Below are 17,702 nucleotides of genomic sequence, written 5' to 3'. Positions count from 1 at the left end.
TATGTCTTAAAATAATGTTTTACAAAGCTATTTAGGATGATCTCTGAATTCCGTCTAAAGAGTGCTTTTTACGTGTGTGAGCTATTTATTAATTTTATCCCTTCAAAACCAAGAAATAAAAAGCTTCCATTTTTGGAAAAACTAGTATTCGAGCAAAATATTTATTTTGAACCACAATGCTGGTTCCAAAAAATATTATTATTGAAGAAATTACTTATAGAGTGGAAGATCCTTATTGATCAAAAAACCTTTTCAATGAAGTATGGAATTTATTGCCTACCATTCGGGAGGGCGTAAGTTGGGAACTCCGTATATGAGAAATAGCAAAATGTTAGAACAAATTTTTCCTAATAGCGGTTGCTCCTCGGCAGGCACTGGCAAACATCTGAGTGTAAAAGCTTCTCATGAAAAAAGTTTCCGCTCGGAGTCGGCTTAAAACTGTAGGTCCCTCCATTTGTGAACCAACATCGAGGCCCACGCCACCAATAGGAGGAGCTCGGTCAAATACCCAACAGAAGGCGTAAATTTTTTTTCTTTCTATTTTAATTTTTTTATGTATCACTACATATTATAAAACAAAGTCGCTTTTTCTGTCCCTATGTCCCCTTATACGCTTAAATCTTTAAAACTACGCAACGGATTTTGATGCGGTTTTTTTTAAAGATAGATTGATTGAAGAGGAAGGTTTATATCTATATAATATGAAGAAATATATAAAGGGGGCGTGGCAATCGGTCAAAATGTGGCAAAAAAACATAATTTTTTTGTTTTCACGGCCATAAATCATAAACGAATCAACCAATTAAAATGAAACTTTCTTGAAGTTTAACTTTGAAATATTTACTTTCGTTCTGCATCAAAAAAAAAAAAATTGATTTATTTGTTATTTAACCAAAATGGTTTAAACAAAAGCAGCTCTTTTTCCAAAAAAAGCTGTTTGTGTGTGTGTTCGCTGTCAACCGAATGAAGCAACAGGCGTTAAGCGATAATCTCACCACACCTCATTAATGTTGAATTACATCGTATGGTGACGTATGTATGTATGTATTTACGAATCGCTCGCATTATTTCATTTCGGACATATGTACATATGTATCTATGTATGTACTGAATTCCATGTAATTATATGTACATACAATTTTACAGCGAAATAAAACGCTATTTTCAGGTTCTATATTAGTAAATCGCACATAATTAAAATACAGTTTTTGAATAGTTTTTATTGATTCGGAGCGCGTTTAGTTTGCTATCAATTCCATACAATAACATTTTTTGTCATTTACTTTTTACGACAACTAATAGCTTATTTTCGAAGCGATTTCAACAAATGGGTACAACATTAATCCTTATCCAATTAAATACCTTAAATACATTGTTGTTTTCATATAGATCTATGTATATGGCTCTTTACAGCATATAATTAAAAACAATATTTTTCAAGATATTACAACAGTAATTAGTAATTGATATCTACCGGAAAAATTGCGTTAGCTGTTGCGTCATCCGGCATTGCCGCTACTCTTTGGACACTCTACAATGAAGCACCCGCTGAAAATCGCCACCGATGATGATAACAGCGTCTGTAGTGTTTCTAGACAGAGCAATACAGGAAAATTGATGCGTGACTGCTCATTAATAGTCTGGGACGAAGCTACCATGTCAAACAAGACGTCTGTGGAAGCACTGGATAGGACAATGCGCGATTTGCGCAACAAAAATGCACCTATGGGTGGATATACAATTCTGTTCTCAGGAGATTTCCGTCAAATCCTACCAGTTGTGACTCGAGGAACACGTGCTGACGAAATAAATGCTTCGCTAAGAAGATCCCACCTTTAGTCGTATGTCAATAAATTAGAGCTTAAAACTAATATGAGGATTTCGTCATCTTCACGTGAGAACAGGCTATTTCCAGAGATGCTGCTAAAAGTTGGCAATGGAGAATTAACACAAAGTGAGGGAAGGATTAACCTAGAAAACCTTTGTGTTTTGATAGACAACATCCAAGAGTTAGTCAACAATGTCTATCCAGACATTGATAACATAAGTTATAAGACAATATCTTGGTTTAAAGAAAGAGCTATTCTGTCACCAACTAACGAACAAGTAGATAAAGTAAATAACTTGATTATTTCAAAGATTGATGCGCCGACGAAAATATGCTACTCGGTCGATACTGTTCTCGATTTGGAAGAAGCTGTTCAATTTCCTACAGAATTTCTAAATTCTTTGAAACCGTCTGGACTCCCTCCTCACAAAATGGAGCTGAAAATAGGTTGTCCTGTTATTTTATTAAGAAACCTAAGTCCACCTAAACTTTGCAATGGCACGCGTTTGATGGTAAAATCACTGAAAACTCTCATAATAGAGTGCACAATACTCATAGAATGTGGTACCGGAGAAGATGTATTGATTCCCCGAATCCCTCTGATACCATTGGATCTACCATTCCAATTTAAACGCTTACAATTTCCGGTAAAGACATCTTTTGCAATGACCATTAATAAATCTCAGGGTAAAACCTTCAACGTTGCAGGCTTAGATTTGAGTGTTGACTGTTTTTCACATGGCCAACTGTATGTCGCTCTTTCAAGAGTAACCTCTAGAGAAAACATGTTTGTATTGTCTAATGACAAGAAGGCTATGAACGTTGTATATAAAGACATTCTGTAATATAGTAATTGTTGTAAAAATAAAATAAATACATACGTAAAAATGCAAAAAGTTAATATGCAAAAATGTAGGGTATGAATTTAGATATCCCAAAGATAGCAGAAAATCTTCATGCTATAAAGAAAGGAGAATTGTTTTACTCCAAATTTAATGCGTGCGGGCCACGGACAATAATGAATAAGCCAAAACTACAGGATCGATTTTAATCATTTTTTCAGTGAGTGACATAGGGTATATATTTTATACCCGTGCGAAGCTGGGCGGGTTGCTAGTTTATTAAAAAAACAAAAAAAAATATAGCCTGTCTCTGTAAGATTTTCTAGTATATTATAAATCATCAACAGGTTGGAAGTTACAGAGTTCAAAATGAATTATTTCGAAAATGTTATTATTTAAATTGAGCTGTATATGTATGTGTGTATAATTGAAATTAGAAATTGGTAGCCAAAAACAGTATACATATATGTTTATATTTGTAAGAATTTGAGAATGATTGCTTAGAAAACTTTCGAAACTCCTGCCCATTGGCGTGATTAAAATTACGCTAAAAGTTTTCAAAATATTTTTCCCCAGATGAATTTCCAACTACGCGCCTAACTTTGTCATATTCATGCAAATTTTTCTGTGGATATATTTAAATATACAGTGAGTACCATTCAAAATGGAGCATTGGTTTTTGTGTATGTTTTTATTTTTTATTTAATTTTTTATTGTAATTGCTTTTTTATATTTAATATCCCTAAAACATACTTTATATGCTAACAAAACAGATATAAATCAAAGTTACAAGTTGTTTAATGAAACATGAAAAATCGACTAGAACCCATTAAAAACATTCATCATTTCATCATCATTTGATGACTACATTTTCAATAAATTTGTATCAGTTTTTTGCAATATTTATTTGTTGATGTTTGCTATATTTTAGGTATGATATATCCCAAGGAAAAAAAGCCTAAATTAAAATAAAAAATTTGGTTTCTGCAAATTCTAATTTCAATTCGACAATATATAAATCACGAAAATTAAAAAACAAAATTTATAAAATTTCCGAATTTTTATAAACATTTTTGCAAATAAAAAGACCTTTTTCATGTGGCTTTTGCAATATTCATATTTTTGGGTTTTCATTGTTTTGAAATTATGACTTCAATTCTAAACAAAAAAATAAATATATAAACTAAAGTACGAACGTGCGCCAACCTAAATCCAATCATTCTTCTCCATTATATCAACAGCTCTAGCTGGCTGTAGATATCTACCTTTTGGAGATTTGTTAATGGTATCAAAACGGCGCTTTAGTGCTACTTGAGGAGTCCCAACTGCACTTCAACCTTTTTATCAACCTATCTAAAGTGGGAAAATCATTTAAAAACTTAATAAAATCTTCGAATTTCCATTAAATTGCCAAACATCTTTTATACAATTTTTACATACTTTTGGACATTTTTATACTTATATTTTCCCTATACAACCCAAAAAAGTCTTAAAGTAACAAAGAGTGCAAAAAAATTTAAAAAGGGTAAAAAAAATGTTTAATATTTATGTTTAATATTGTAGAATTTTTAATGTTTCTTTTTTGGTAGGTTCTTTTCTACATTTCACTTATTTGTTAATTTAACATAAACAGTTATTTTATATTCCCAAAACATATTTTCTTTATTTTACCAAAAACAGTATCGCAAGGCCACAAACTTAATAAGGAAAAACGCTACAACTAAATAAATTTCATTTCATCGTTTATTTTCCCTTTGATCCATCCTTTCAAAATTATGTTTGCTACCACCACTGTAAGGGCCACCTACGCACGCTCTACTTAGTTGTATGCAGTGCACACATATGGATTGATTCTCATTTGCACATAAATTACTCATAATACTCATAATTTCTGACGCGTTAATTAATTTTTATCGCAATAAAGAGAATTTCCCTATGGAAATGTTTCTTCCACACAATGCGTTTCGATTGTTTGATTTTGTTTATTCTTTAATTTCCCCAACTTCCGTTACGGACCAAATGGTTACCTCCAATTCGAGTAGTAGTTGATATTTAGTAGGAATTAATAAGCATGTAATTAGCTAGCATTGAGTACTTAATTACTCTCAATTAGTGAGATTGCTTAAGTAGTGGTTTTCCTTTCGAACGCCCAATCAGCTTGTTGACGATGCGATGTTAGGCAAGCTTATCTCGCGGTAGTTTGCGCATATTGCAGGATCAACCTTCTTTTATATTGGGCTAAGCACACTCAGCTACCAGTTCAGCAAGAACATGGAGAATTACAATAAAGAGAGGTTTGCACTTTGACATAAACACCTTTTGTGTTCTCTACCCATTACATTACCTCTTTCAAACTAAGTTTCCACAATAAGCACAAGATTGGGCTGAGCCTTTTTAGTAGTACCTTAGTACCACATCTATAAGTCAACGTTTCGCTGAGAGTCTACAATATTTGAGGGGATATTTACTGCTTAATTTTTATAGAGGTTTAAAGAACTTGCTTTTTTATTGCATTGGAAACCATTGTCCCAAAGCCTGCCACTTCACAACAATTGGCTCAACAAAGGTAGCTCCTCCTACCGTCATTTTCGAATTGCTAGCCGCTTTAAACTATTAAAGCATTAGTTGCTCTACTATTCATACATTTTTCTGGAATACAAATATTTGACGGTTATATAAAAACCTTTGAAACTACAATTAATTGCATACCTTCTTTCTTTTCAGTTTCGACGCCCGCGGCCGCTCGCTACACCAGGCCATACCCTGGGCAGATGAGAATGTCTTCAAGAACAAAGCACACTTTTACTATGACACCAACCCGCCAGCGCTGCGTATAAAAAACATACAAACAAGCGATGCGGGACTGTATAAGTGTCGCGTGGACTTTCATAAATCACCGACGCGCAATTGGCGCATTAATGTAACAGTTTTAGGTAAGTGGCCCAATCAGCATAGTAAAATTTATGTTACTCAAGTCAGTTTTTTCCTTACTCAGATATTTTTTATTTTATCTAAACTTAACTAGTGAAACACTTTGCGGATTTGTTGAAGCATGTAGCAAAAAAACAAAAAAAAAAAAAACGAAAACACAAAATTATCTTCCCAGTCACAGAAGTTGCATCGAATACATTTTCTGATGGGTTAGCTTCATACTTACATATGTATAGGAAAATCGCAATATTGGGTACCAAAAACTCTGTCAGTATCCGTATTTGAGTTTTCTCAAAGTTCCAGTGAAATATTTTCAAAAATTTCATTTCGAAGCTAGAAAGATGCACACCACAAAACGTTTTGTCTAAAAACAATAACGCGAAGAAAAAAGTTCTGAGAGATTGTGGCTTCATTTCGTTTGATGAAATTTGTTATATAGGATTTTTTTTTCCGTATCTTCATTTCGTGGGCTGTACAATAAGTGCTCGGAAGTCATTCTGGCCACACGATTTCCATGATATCAACGAGATTTTCAACGATGGGCCTACTAGAACTTCCACATACATACATGTTGCGAGAAACCTTTAGAACCACCGCTTTGCTGTTGCGTGTCACACTGTGATGGGTCTATAAAAAGCAAAACCTTTTCTTGGCCTCCTGCACCCAATTTTTATCTTGGTCTTTGTGGCACGGAAAAATGTATCAAGTTGTCTCTTTTGTACTTCAATTTTAGAAAATCGTGATACACAATTAACTCTGCCAAAGACAAAATTGATAAAGAACTTTTTTTGAAACGTGATTTCACCTTTAAACCGCCTTAGAAGTTGACCCGATGCCATGTACGCAACGTGATATGTGGCTCACTAAAGACATCTGGTGAAAAATGCTCAGAACTTCTTACTTCACTTAATATTACTTTGAGTTCTTTCCGATTCCGGTGTTTGCTTTATAACGTCGATACTTATTTCACATTTTCAAATTTCTACTCAAACTCGCAATTGCTTGAACTGCCACTCAAACGCACATCCGTTCGTTTGACTTTGTTGCGCAAATCAAATGATTTAAGATTTTTCATTTGGAATTAAGGCCACCTTTGCGCTGTTCTACACCCATTTCTTCCACGCCTCAGCAATATGTTATGCTTGCCCATACTTGTGTTTCAAATAAGAGTTCGCTGTGGCGTATACGCGACCACCCGCATCTTTTTATTTATTTTTTACTTTTATTCAATCTGCTAAGCTCACTCGAGGCATTTCCGTTTCCGTAGCGCACATTTTTTATCTCCACCACTGCATATTATTCACACGCTCACACAGGGAATAGTGTGTGATGTTCCCAAAGGGCAAAAGAGAAAATATATGAGTGTGTGTGGAAATGTACGCCGTGCAAGGTGTCACCAGTCAACTTGCTGACATTTTCATTACATTTTTCTTTGCAACCTGTAAGCTTTCTTAGCCACACGTGCCAATACACTCATATCATCAATTCAGCTCTCTTTGAGTTTCCACCGTAAAGCTTATTAATAGCACAGCGCTTGCCTTACTATATCCTTCCAACTTCCTCATCCTATACGTAAAACAATTTTTCTTTCAGTTATCTTTTTTTTTCTTTTTCCCATAATACTTACACTCTTACATCCCCATATACGAGGACCGCCAATTCCTGCAATCATATTTCAACATTCTTCTCTCCTTCTTTAGTGCCGCCCACTCAATTGACGATACTGGATCACCATGGCGCTGCGATACGCGACCAAATGGCCGGCCCCTACTTGGAGGGTGACAGCATTAATCTGACGTGCCTGTCCAGCGGTGGTGTGCCGCCGCCACGCGTCTCCTGGTGGCGGGAACATGCGCTCGTCGACGATTCATTCCATGTGCTGCCAGATGGCACTGTTCGTAATGTTCTACACTTGAAAAATATTGCACGTAAAGATTTACTAACGGTAAGTGAGTTTTTTCCCCCCCAAAAAGTGAGTGTATATTTGTATATGTGTGTGTGTGTGTGTAGATGCGCTTCCGTTGCCACTTTTAGCTCGCTTAGTCTGTGCCGTGTCTCGATCCCTTGAGTTGTGACTGGATATAAAGATGACTGAGTGTTGTTAAAAAAGTTGTCGTTGTTGTTGTGCCGCTGCTATTTAGCATTTTTGGATACTTGTGCTAAGTTAGTTGAGGAGCAGGTGGATTTTAAATGGAATTGTTAAGGGCTTACCAGCATTAGAGCAATCGTCGGCAGCATGAAGTCAAGAAAAAGTATTTGTTTTTTATTTTACAATATTTTTAAAAGTTTAAATAGAAGTGAAATAACTTACTTTTTAGCAACAATGTAGACACTAAAATTGTAAATTCTTAACAATGTAGCGTTTTTTGTTTGAAGCGAGTACGCGACATTTTGTATGACAACATTTTTTTTAATAATTGAAACTAAAAAATAAATAAGAAAATAGTTCAACCCTGTCAATACTTTGGGTCTTAATACAAATTTCGGGGGTGTACGATATAAATTATTAAAGAGAAGTTTTCTCTTACAGAGTTACTCAAAGAAAAATTCACACATATTTGAATAAATGTTTTCAATTACAAAATAAGAGTGTGTTCCTCGCCGTTTAAGTATTCACTTAGGTGGGAGGTAAATTTATGACAAAATAAAATAAATACGTACCTACTATTTAAGTACACGCAAGTACCTAAGCCATCCCATTCACATTTGCATGCGCGCAAGTTTACGGCTAAGGTGCCCGTTATAGGGTTTTTCGCTGATTAGATATTCACTTTAGCTTGCACATAGATAAGTACAATATATTAATGTTTACATGCGAGGATGTACGGCTTATGCTGTCAAAATATTAGAAACAGAGAAGGTAAAATAAAAATTCTTATCCGCATCTTACAAAATAAAAAAATATATATTTCAACGGTTTGAAATCTTTTACAAATTCAATAAGAAATTCTAAAAAATAAATTAAAATTCTATGAAAATTTCCTGCTTTGAATGCACTATGCGATGGTGGCAACAACATACAGCTGCCTCGTAAATATGGCTCGATTACGTTGTGGATAGTGTAGCAGGTTAAACTCTTGCCTATTCAGAATCGATGCCGACATACTCAATACATACCTATATATGCGGCATATTAAAGTACCCTGCACGATGCCAACCACCTTTTCGAAAGCTTCCTTACACCAACTCAGCTAACACCCCTCTCCCTTTGGATCCAACTGGCCGAAATAGCATGTTTTCTGGGCCTACCGTTAGATGAAATAGGCGATGACAATCGGTGGCTACACCGCGCTGGCAGGGTTTGGTGAACTGCTGTAAAGAGAAGGAGAAAATTTGTAAGCAGTGATTCTTTCTATTTTCCTGTTTATTTTTCAAAAAGATGTCTATTAATTGCATCAAAATCCTTGGATCCATCAAATACATGAAAAGTGTTTTAATATAGCTCAAAAAGAAGGTCAGATTTTGGCTAAACATTTTCAATTCTTTGACTACTTTTATTACACTTTAACTTATTTCAAAACTATGTATACGGATAATTTCCCGAAACCAGCCAAATTATCTCTCAACACCTCAACAACAGAAATTTTTCGCTTTTCTAAAGAAACCAAAGAGCCTCGAACGGACTCTTTCATTTCCTCTTCTCTACCTCAGCTGTAAAAGCCAATTCTCAGGACCCATATTGGTGTCCTATATTGCTAACCCGGCAACGCCTATAAGTTACCTGAGAAAAGTACTCGCATGAGCAGCACTCTAGAGCAGCTCAGACTGTTATAAATCCTCGAAGTAACTGCGCTAAACTTTTAACGGAGTTGGGAATGTAAAAAATCCAAAGCCACTTAAAGGAAGGACTTGGCTTAAGCTTCTTCCAAAAAACATAACCAGATGGTGGTGTTTCATTGAGTCGTTATGCTGCAATGGGAGAAATAAGAACCGCTGATGATGATGAGAGCTTAAATATTTGTACCCAAACTATCAAGTTCTGCCTCAAACACTTGCCTAGCGCTTACATTCGCTCTCTCATTTTCAGAAGTTATTGAGTGTTTCCAATGTTTTGACGGAGCACTGTAGCTACATATATACATATATGTATATCATATATTTCTGTGGCATTTGGGCGCCTTTGCGTGCATTCAATGATTATGACATAAAAAATGAATTAACATAAATTGCTTACGCCTTGACAAATGAAGTGGATTTTCTACGGCACACCGCCTACTTCCACTTATATGTCGCTGTTTCTTATTGCTTTTCGAGAGTTAACCTATAAAATTGCATATGCCACAAAGAAACTGCTGTGCCACACGCTGGTTCGTGGTTACTCCGACACTCTCTGGTACAACAACAAGTATAGGCACATATGTGTTCACAAATACCTGCTTTAGAGTGGCAGTAGGAAAAATACATAAATGTGTATCTTCTTCGTAGCTAGCAATGACAGTTTTTCGTTCAAGTTTTGTTGTAATTCCTTTTTATTATATTAGATATTATGAAGTTTATTTTCTTACATCTTCCTTCAATTTCTTTTTACGCGTAATATACTTACTATTAAATATGCCGGTAAGCTGATTAGGAATATTTGATAAGAAAAATTATTGGAAAAATATAAAAAAAGAAACAGAAGCACATCTTAATCTTAAATAGGAACTTTGTTTCAGAAGTTTCGAAAACTCGATTTTGTTTTAGTTAAACCTCTACTTGATGTATCGGAGAATATGAGCCAGTTATGGAGCCTAATTTAATACATTTCCGAAGACTGAAGATGAATGCAGTCAGGCGTCACTCAAGTGTTCAAGTGGCTGGCTGGATCTCTCAACTATTGATTTTTTAAATTTTTATAGTCTGGTGTGAGGAAAGAGGTAAATCAAGTGACCAATTTAAAAGAGCTCGGGAATTTTTTTTGATATCCGTCGCTATTCTAATTGAACTAAGCTCATAAAAATAATTTTTCTTTTTTAAAACTGATTTTTTGCCTCAAAGCTTTGAACATTTTAAATTTTACAATTTCTTCCGATTTTTCGTAGTTTACTTAGAAGTTGAATATTTGAAATTTTAGTTTTTTCTTGGTACTTCTGTTTCACGCCGGAATTTCGATTTCTTTTTTTGAAATCGTTTGATCAGAATTTTAAGAGACCTTCGGATACGCAGTTTTATAGTCAATTAAATTTTACAACAATGAAGTGGACGTTTGAAGTCGCTAGAAAGACGCGTTGATTTTGACAATTTTTTTGGCGAATATATTGATAATTTTCTTCCATATTCAAAAGTCTTTTGCGAAAACAATTGTTAAAAATCAATATGATTTTTGAGAGACTTGAAAGTTACACCTTATCATATTAAAATTGAATGGCCTCTAAAGCTGCATACCTAGAAGTTTTCTAAAGTTTATGATTAAAACGGTGAACATTTTTTGACAACAATTTTTATTAAATTTGTTAAATTTTTGTGAATTTTGTATAATAAATTAATGTAAATGAGGTTTGCACTTCGCTCTCACGGTCTATTTTTTCCTCCACTCATCACAGTACCCCATCTAAATCTAGTTCCCTTAACAAACCTAAGCAAGAGCTGGGCTGTGCTGAGCATATGCGCCTCTCTTCCGACCACCTCCGGCCAAGATATGGCAGCCTTCTTCGCGCTATAGCATCATATTCGCGAACAAGGTGTCATGGAGTCGCTGAGGACTGGCCACTGAAACGGCAGGGGTCAGTGGTATGAATGCATTCGCAATCTGCAGTGGTGTGTGAGAATATCCGAAACATAGTAGAATGTTTGAATTTTTGAATTATAAAGTTTTTGATTTACAATAAACTATATGTTTCTAAAGCACTAAATAAAAAGTTGAGCACTAAAAAATATTGAGAATATTATAAAATGATAAAGTTTATAGCTTAATTATGCCCGCACAATTTTAAGTGTGTGTATGCACATTCAAACTTATCACTTAACTGTTGTAAAATTTCAAAAACAGCTCACACAAATGCCAAGCAACCAACTTAGAATAGAAAAGACAAGCACAGTTAGTCATTATTGTTTACCTGTGCTTGACTGCCTGTCAGCTCTTCTGCCTTTTTGCCAGATTATTTGTCTCGGCTACCTTCATTATTATTATGATGCCACTCAACATTTATTATTTAAAGCAATCCAACTATAAAGGCACTGAATACTTAAGCAAACAAAACTGTCAGAAAGCAACCAAAATTTTGTTCAAAAATACATTCATTTACTCGTGCAAGTACACAAGTCAGTTGAGAATGTTTGAACGTGTGTATGGGTGTATGTGTGTACACTATAATCTTAATCCAGTCGGATTATTCATTATGTCGCCTGAGCTGAGTGTCATGAGTAGTATGGAAATAATAATTTAAAAGATTTTCTGTGCCTATTTGAAAGAAAACAAAACCAAAAAGTAAGCAGCAAACATATAACCACTCATACAGTAACAACAACACATAGGAACAAGTTAAATCTTCAAGCATGCATACAAACATATATAGGAATAAGCTGGGGGTGCGTGGCATATTTTCAAATGACACTCATCCTATTTGCCTAGCGCGCTGGTCTTTCTTAGAGGTTTACTTTTCTAGTTCCTCCCTTTGGGTAGCGGCGCACCAATTCCTTTCAATTTGACTAAAAGAGTTTTCTTGTTATCCTCCGCCAGTAATAGCAAATATAATAGCAACCACTAAAATACATACAACTTCGACCAAAGTGACAAATGTCAGTGAAACATAAAGTCCCCCTTCTACCTTACTGCTACACACTGCAGCACTACTACTACTTGGAATTTGTTTGCCGTGTTAGGTGTTGGCTAGTGACAGTTCCCAAAGCGCATACCATACATGTCGAGGAATATTATTGAAAGTATGTCAAGAGGTGGTCCGTCGGGTTGGGCATAGTGCACTAAATAATTAATGCAATAAGCGGAGTGTCAAATCACTGAAAAACTGAAATTTGTGATAATGAAACCTTTATTTAACTAGCACTAAAAAATTAGTAGTAGTGCAAAATACCCAAACCTGGTTGGAAATACAAAGTGGCGCAAAACAAGGCAGCTGCAGTATTCAAAGAGATAAGCAATGGAGCGCGTAAAGGTCAAAATAATGATTTTCATCATTCATAAGCAACGTATACCCAAAAATCAGGTTGATTTTTTATAATTATTTTCCTTGACTGTATTGCATTTTCTTCATATAAGAAAAATTTCATGCGTACGTTGTATGGAACTAATGCCTGAAAGAGGGATTAGCTTACTGGTATGCCAAGTAGTTTCTACGAATATAAAAATCTATCAATGAACGGAACAATTTTTGCCTGTTAGACAATTTTATTAGTCAGAACAATCTAGGAGAAGCTGTAACTCCTGGACTAAAATTCGCAAGCGACAGTCTCAATGCTAAGTACCAGTAAGTTCAAATAGGAATAAAGTTGGATCCAACTGGTTTTTGGCATGTTATCGATTGCGAATTTTACTGTATGAGCTGCATCCTCTCAGAGGAGATGTTCTTTATTTCAGCAATTTTATTATCATTTACCTGACAGCAGTTTTGCATCCTTTCAATTTACTTTACCAGGACTTTGCTGATGGATTGTAGCTCTACATCACGAGTACTTCGACCAGATCGTTTCTGGATTAGCAATTGTACATCTAATAATACCGTACAAAACACGTCGAACAAGTTCAAATTCGGAATCACAATTGACATCGAGGCCTCTAATTGACATCGAAAAATAGACTAATAACTCGGGCTACCGCACTTAATGTGCAAAATATCCATTTTTGACAGTGTGGTATGATGCAACAGCTTGTTGAAATAAAAGTGAAACTTGGGTGTCATATCTTCAACTTTATTCTAACAAAAGTCGATAATCCGACCATACAACCCAAATGGCATCTACAGCAGCGTTTTTGGAAAAAAAAACATAAAATGCCAGCACTCCAAAATCTACTCTACACTCCAATGTTACTCTCTGCGGATGCATGGCTTTTCGATATTCACATGCATGTCTTTTGCACCTCAGACCCAAGTACTTTATCTGCTAACGTCTGGCTAAAGGAAGTTTCTATTTCCAATTTCTAATAAACACACTGTCTTGCGCTGAGACATGATACGAACTGACAAGTATTTGAGTGCCAGTTAGCGTATGATTTAAAAAGATACTTTCATTTGGACCACCCACTCATACCCATTAACTCTTTAAACTCTTGAATACCTTCAGCGCTGCTTACAACTTCGTGTGTGGCATATTTATCTTACATCAATTTCCTTCATTATTTAAAGTTCCCCACAAACACGTATTCGCTTATTCCATACAACTCACAAACTCATTGTTCACGCTCGCCTAAGCCGTTCTCAACGCCCACCCGGAAATGATGAATCTCTCTCTTGGTGTGACAATTCTCAAGCGGTCAGCATTAGCACCACATTGTTCACGGCAACGTCCAACTCTCAAGAATGCTGTAAATTGCTGCTTTAGTAATATTTTTTTTTTCATTTCTTTTTCTTTGTTACAATTTAATCCAACATCGCGCGCCGCAGCAACGTGTCGCCGAGTGAAGTGTGTGTGCGTGTGTGTATCTGCGCACTAATACTTGTGCTACTGTTATGTTTCAGCACAGCTATCTCGAGAGCTAAGCGTTGTTCGCAGTGCTGGGCTTGTGTTTTCATCAGTACTATACGGCTTAGAAATTATTTGCTTGTTTGATGTGTGTGTTTTACTGTTTGTTGCCTTGTTCTATTTTCCATGTACATATTTACAATTTATTTCTCTCACTTCCGCTGCTGGTTGACTTTCTTTGTAACCAGTTGTCCTGCTGCATGGATTTGAGGCCGCTTGAGTTGTTGAGCTGCCACAATCGTAGACTAAATTAATTTCTACACCTGACATTCGTTGCTTTGTGCGTGTGCGAATGCACGTGTGTGTGTTCTTTCCAATAGTTTAGTTCTTTCTAGCAATATTTTTTCTGCCGCTCCAACTAATATGAAAATACTTTTCTCTGCTTTCCTTTTCTGACGTGCACTGTTGTTGCTACCTACATGCTTTAGTCCGAGACCGCACTGACTTCGTTCAGCTTTGAAGCTCATATGTTTGGCAATCTGTTGGACGAAAAATGTCTGAAATGGTGTTAATCGGATTTGCTACATAAGTTATAGACTTTAATTTTTCAATTACATAGCTTTCCTGACTGCCTAGCACTGGCATTCTGTGCCTCTATGCATCATAGGTATGTGTGGCTGCTGATTTATCTGCGTTCTTTGACACTTAAGGCAGCGCCTTTTTACGTGCGAAGTGAGGCAAATAAATTTAAATTCATCGCTTAAAGTACTTGCCTTTGATTTGTGCCTTACACTTGTTTCACAACTTCTCCACGACCTGCCTAATTCTTCATCGCCTCCAATTCTCTTCTCTTCCTCTTTTTATTACTTTCACTTTGCCACAAATCAAAAATGCTCGGTGCAAACCACCCAACTTCAAAGTACAAATGCCCCATCAGCTGTTCGTTGTATATTGCGCAATATTACGTTCGCCTGCAGCACACAATAAATGTGCCTTGAAATGAAATGCTGCAGTTCACCTTATTTTTCGCAAACTGACCTCTTTTGCAGCAAATAATTAATGGTATGTCAACAACGCACTATTCAAGCCACTTCACTTCAATATTTTCTACTTCGAATTGTATTTACCTACTTTCCAAAATCACTTAGTAAAATCATTTCAACAAAAACTTTGCAAATTCTGAAAGGGGAACTTGCACTCTTGCACCTTATTGCTGAGATCCGGCAAGCAGAAGTACTTAGCTATTTATTTTTGCCGCAAACTTTATTTAGGAAAGTTCGCCAAAATTATTGTATGTTTGTATCTGCAACCAGCTTAGAAACGTTTGCGGTATCTGTGCAAACCGATTTTGTGCAAGTGCAAGTGCACAGTTGCGAATTGTGGTGGCATGCAAGCATATGCTCACACATACATACATGCCTGCATAGAAATATGTTACAAGTATACCAGCGTAAGAAAAACTATTTATACAAAACTACCAAAGCTTCTAAGGTTTTGCTACTGCTGCCCTAAGTTTCATCGTAGTTTGTGAGACTTTAGTAGTTGCGCTGCTGCCTTCAAAAGTTTTTGGCGGATTATCGTATTACGTCAAAAATAGTTTCGTATAATACTGTGCCATATTTTGTCGGTATTCGTTATTTCACTAAGCTTGCGGCAGAATGTTTAATAAAGCATTTTGTTTGTTTATTTAGGCAACTGAGATTGGCGCCATACTTCATCTTAAGTTAGAAGAAATACTGACATCTTTATATGGGAAATGTGGCAGCGTAACATGCTGTAAAGCAGTAAATGCTTGGCATAAAAGGTCTACTTAAGAGCCTCATTCGCCACGTTACTGAATATTTTATTGGCAGCAAATTTTATTAATGAATGTTGTAGTCGCCTCTAGTAAACGGCATTCTGGTGCGCTGAAAAGATTGTCAATAGCGTGAATACACACCTTAGCGTGTGCTGACAAGGTTTCTTCAAGCATCAATAATTCTTTCGTGCTGACATGGTAATGTTGCATTATTTAAGGAGCCCTATTTATTCATGTGCCAACTTTTCGAAATCTAATTTAGCGATAGGATTTGTCAATACGGGCAACGCAATTTTAAGCCATGAACCGGAATTCAAAGGCAAAAGTGCCTTTCGTGTATAAAAAAAGTTGTTAATTAAGGGCATTACATATTCAGAAAACTCTTTACGAAGCAAATTAAACATTTATATCTAAAAGTTTACCTTTAACGATTTAAGAAAACCCCAAATACTTTCAAATATGGGGAGGTTGAAAAGTTTGCGCTAGTGAGAGAATCGAAAGGGAAGAAGAGATTTTTTTACCACGCACTTGAGTAACAACTTAACAACTCAATATTTTTTTATACAGGGTCCTTACGGTTAACGAACGCATGCATAAATGTGACTATAACTTCCAGAAACCATTATTTTCTTGTTTGCACTTTTTGAAATAAGACATCGAGGACTACAACTAAATTCAAGAAATGAAGAGACGTGCAGTTATCGTCGATTCATATGCAAATAACACGTTTTAGAAATATTTAATTTCTAAAGTGCGACTGTTCATTTGTTCATTAGGTTCGCCACGATTTGGAAGCATCAGGCGGTGATGCAGAATCTGTTGCGAAACACAAAAAATATGAGGAACGTTCTGACTCTGTCCGATCTGCAGAATTTATTGAACAAGTGCAAGCGATCATTGACGAGGACCCTTCAAAATCAGTGAGAGCACTTGCGAATGTTTCTGACTTATTTGTCGAGTTATTGATGAAGATCTCTGGTATAAATCCTACGTTACGCACAGAAGGCAGGTTGTGTCGAAGCAAACACAAGTATAGCGGGACGGATATTGAGATATCTTGTTTTTTTCTGTCTAAAAAAATTTTGACCAATACCAAAAAACCAAACGCAGAAATAACTAATGGATATGTTCCAATCCTATAGAGATTTCAGTTGTCTTGCATACGAAGTTTCCAATCACTTTTATGGCTTTTGGTGTTGTGAGCAACGAAAGACACTTCCTTACTCAAGGATTTCGAATGATTCTGCTGCATATATCGAGGTTATACGAGACAGTAGAGAAACCTTGGGTTGATACCTATACGTCTTTCAGCAAAACTCTGCTCCTTCACACAAAGCGATGGCGGCACAAGGCTAAATAACTGAAAACTTCCACGACCTCATAACACGGAGCTTATGGCCGCTTAACTCCCCAGAAATTTAACTGCATTAAGCAGCCTCATAACACCATTTCTTCTCTGAAGGCAATACGAAGTGTAATATGGATAAGAAACATTTGATTCGGGCATGCAATCGTTTCTGGATCCGGATCGAGGAGGTTATTGCGGTTAATAGAAATCTGATTGAATAGTTTTATAAATATACTAGCAAACCCGGCCCGCTTCGCTGGGCACACTAAAATAGAATAGATATGGTTTAGAACAGAAAAGATATGGTTTTCATATTATTTATTTCTTTATGCTTTATTCAAGCGCTTTGGCATAAACAATATTTTTTGTTTTTCTATTTGTTTTTGAGTAAATATATAA

At 35.8% G+C, this 17,702-nt stretch overlaps 1 protein-coding gene across 1 annotated transcript in view; it reads left to right on the top strand.

The window, feature by feature from the left end:
* Positions 1-17,702, top strand: part of LOC128868860 (nephrin) — a 265,318-nt gene that overhangs the window by 191,168 nt on the left and 56,448 nt on the right. The window contains exons 5-6 of the mRNA XM_054111405.1: positions 5,395-5,603; positions 7,302-7,546. Coding sequence (XP_053967380.1) covers positions 5,395-5,603; positions 7,302-7,546 — 454 coding nt within the window. The remainder of the gene's footprint in view (positions 1-5,394; positions 5,604-7,301; positions 7,547-17,702) is intronic.

The sequence above is a fragment of the Anastrepha ludens genome, chromosome 6, assembly GCF_028408465.1.
Source record: "Anastrepha ludens isolate Willacy chromosome 6, idAnaLude1.1, whole genome shotgun sequence".
Lineage (NCBI taxonomy): Eukaryota > Metazoa > Arthropoda > Insecta > Diptera > Tephritidae > Anastrepha > Anastrepha ludens.
This window is presented reverse-complemented; position numbering and strand designations above follow the sequence as displayed.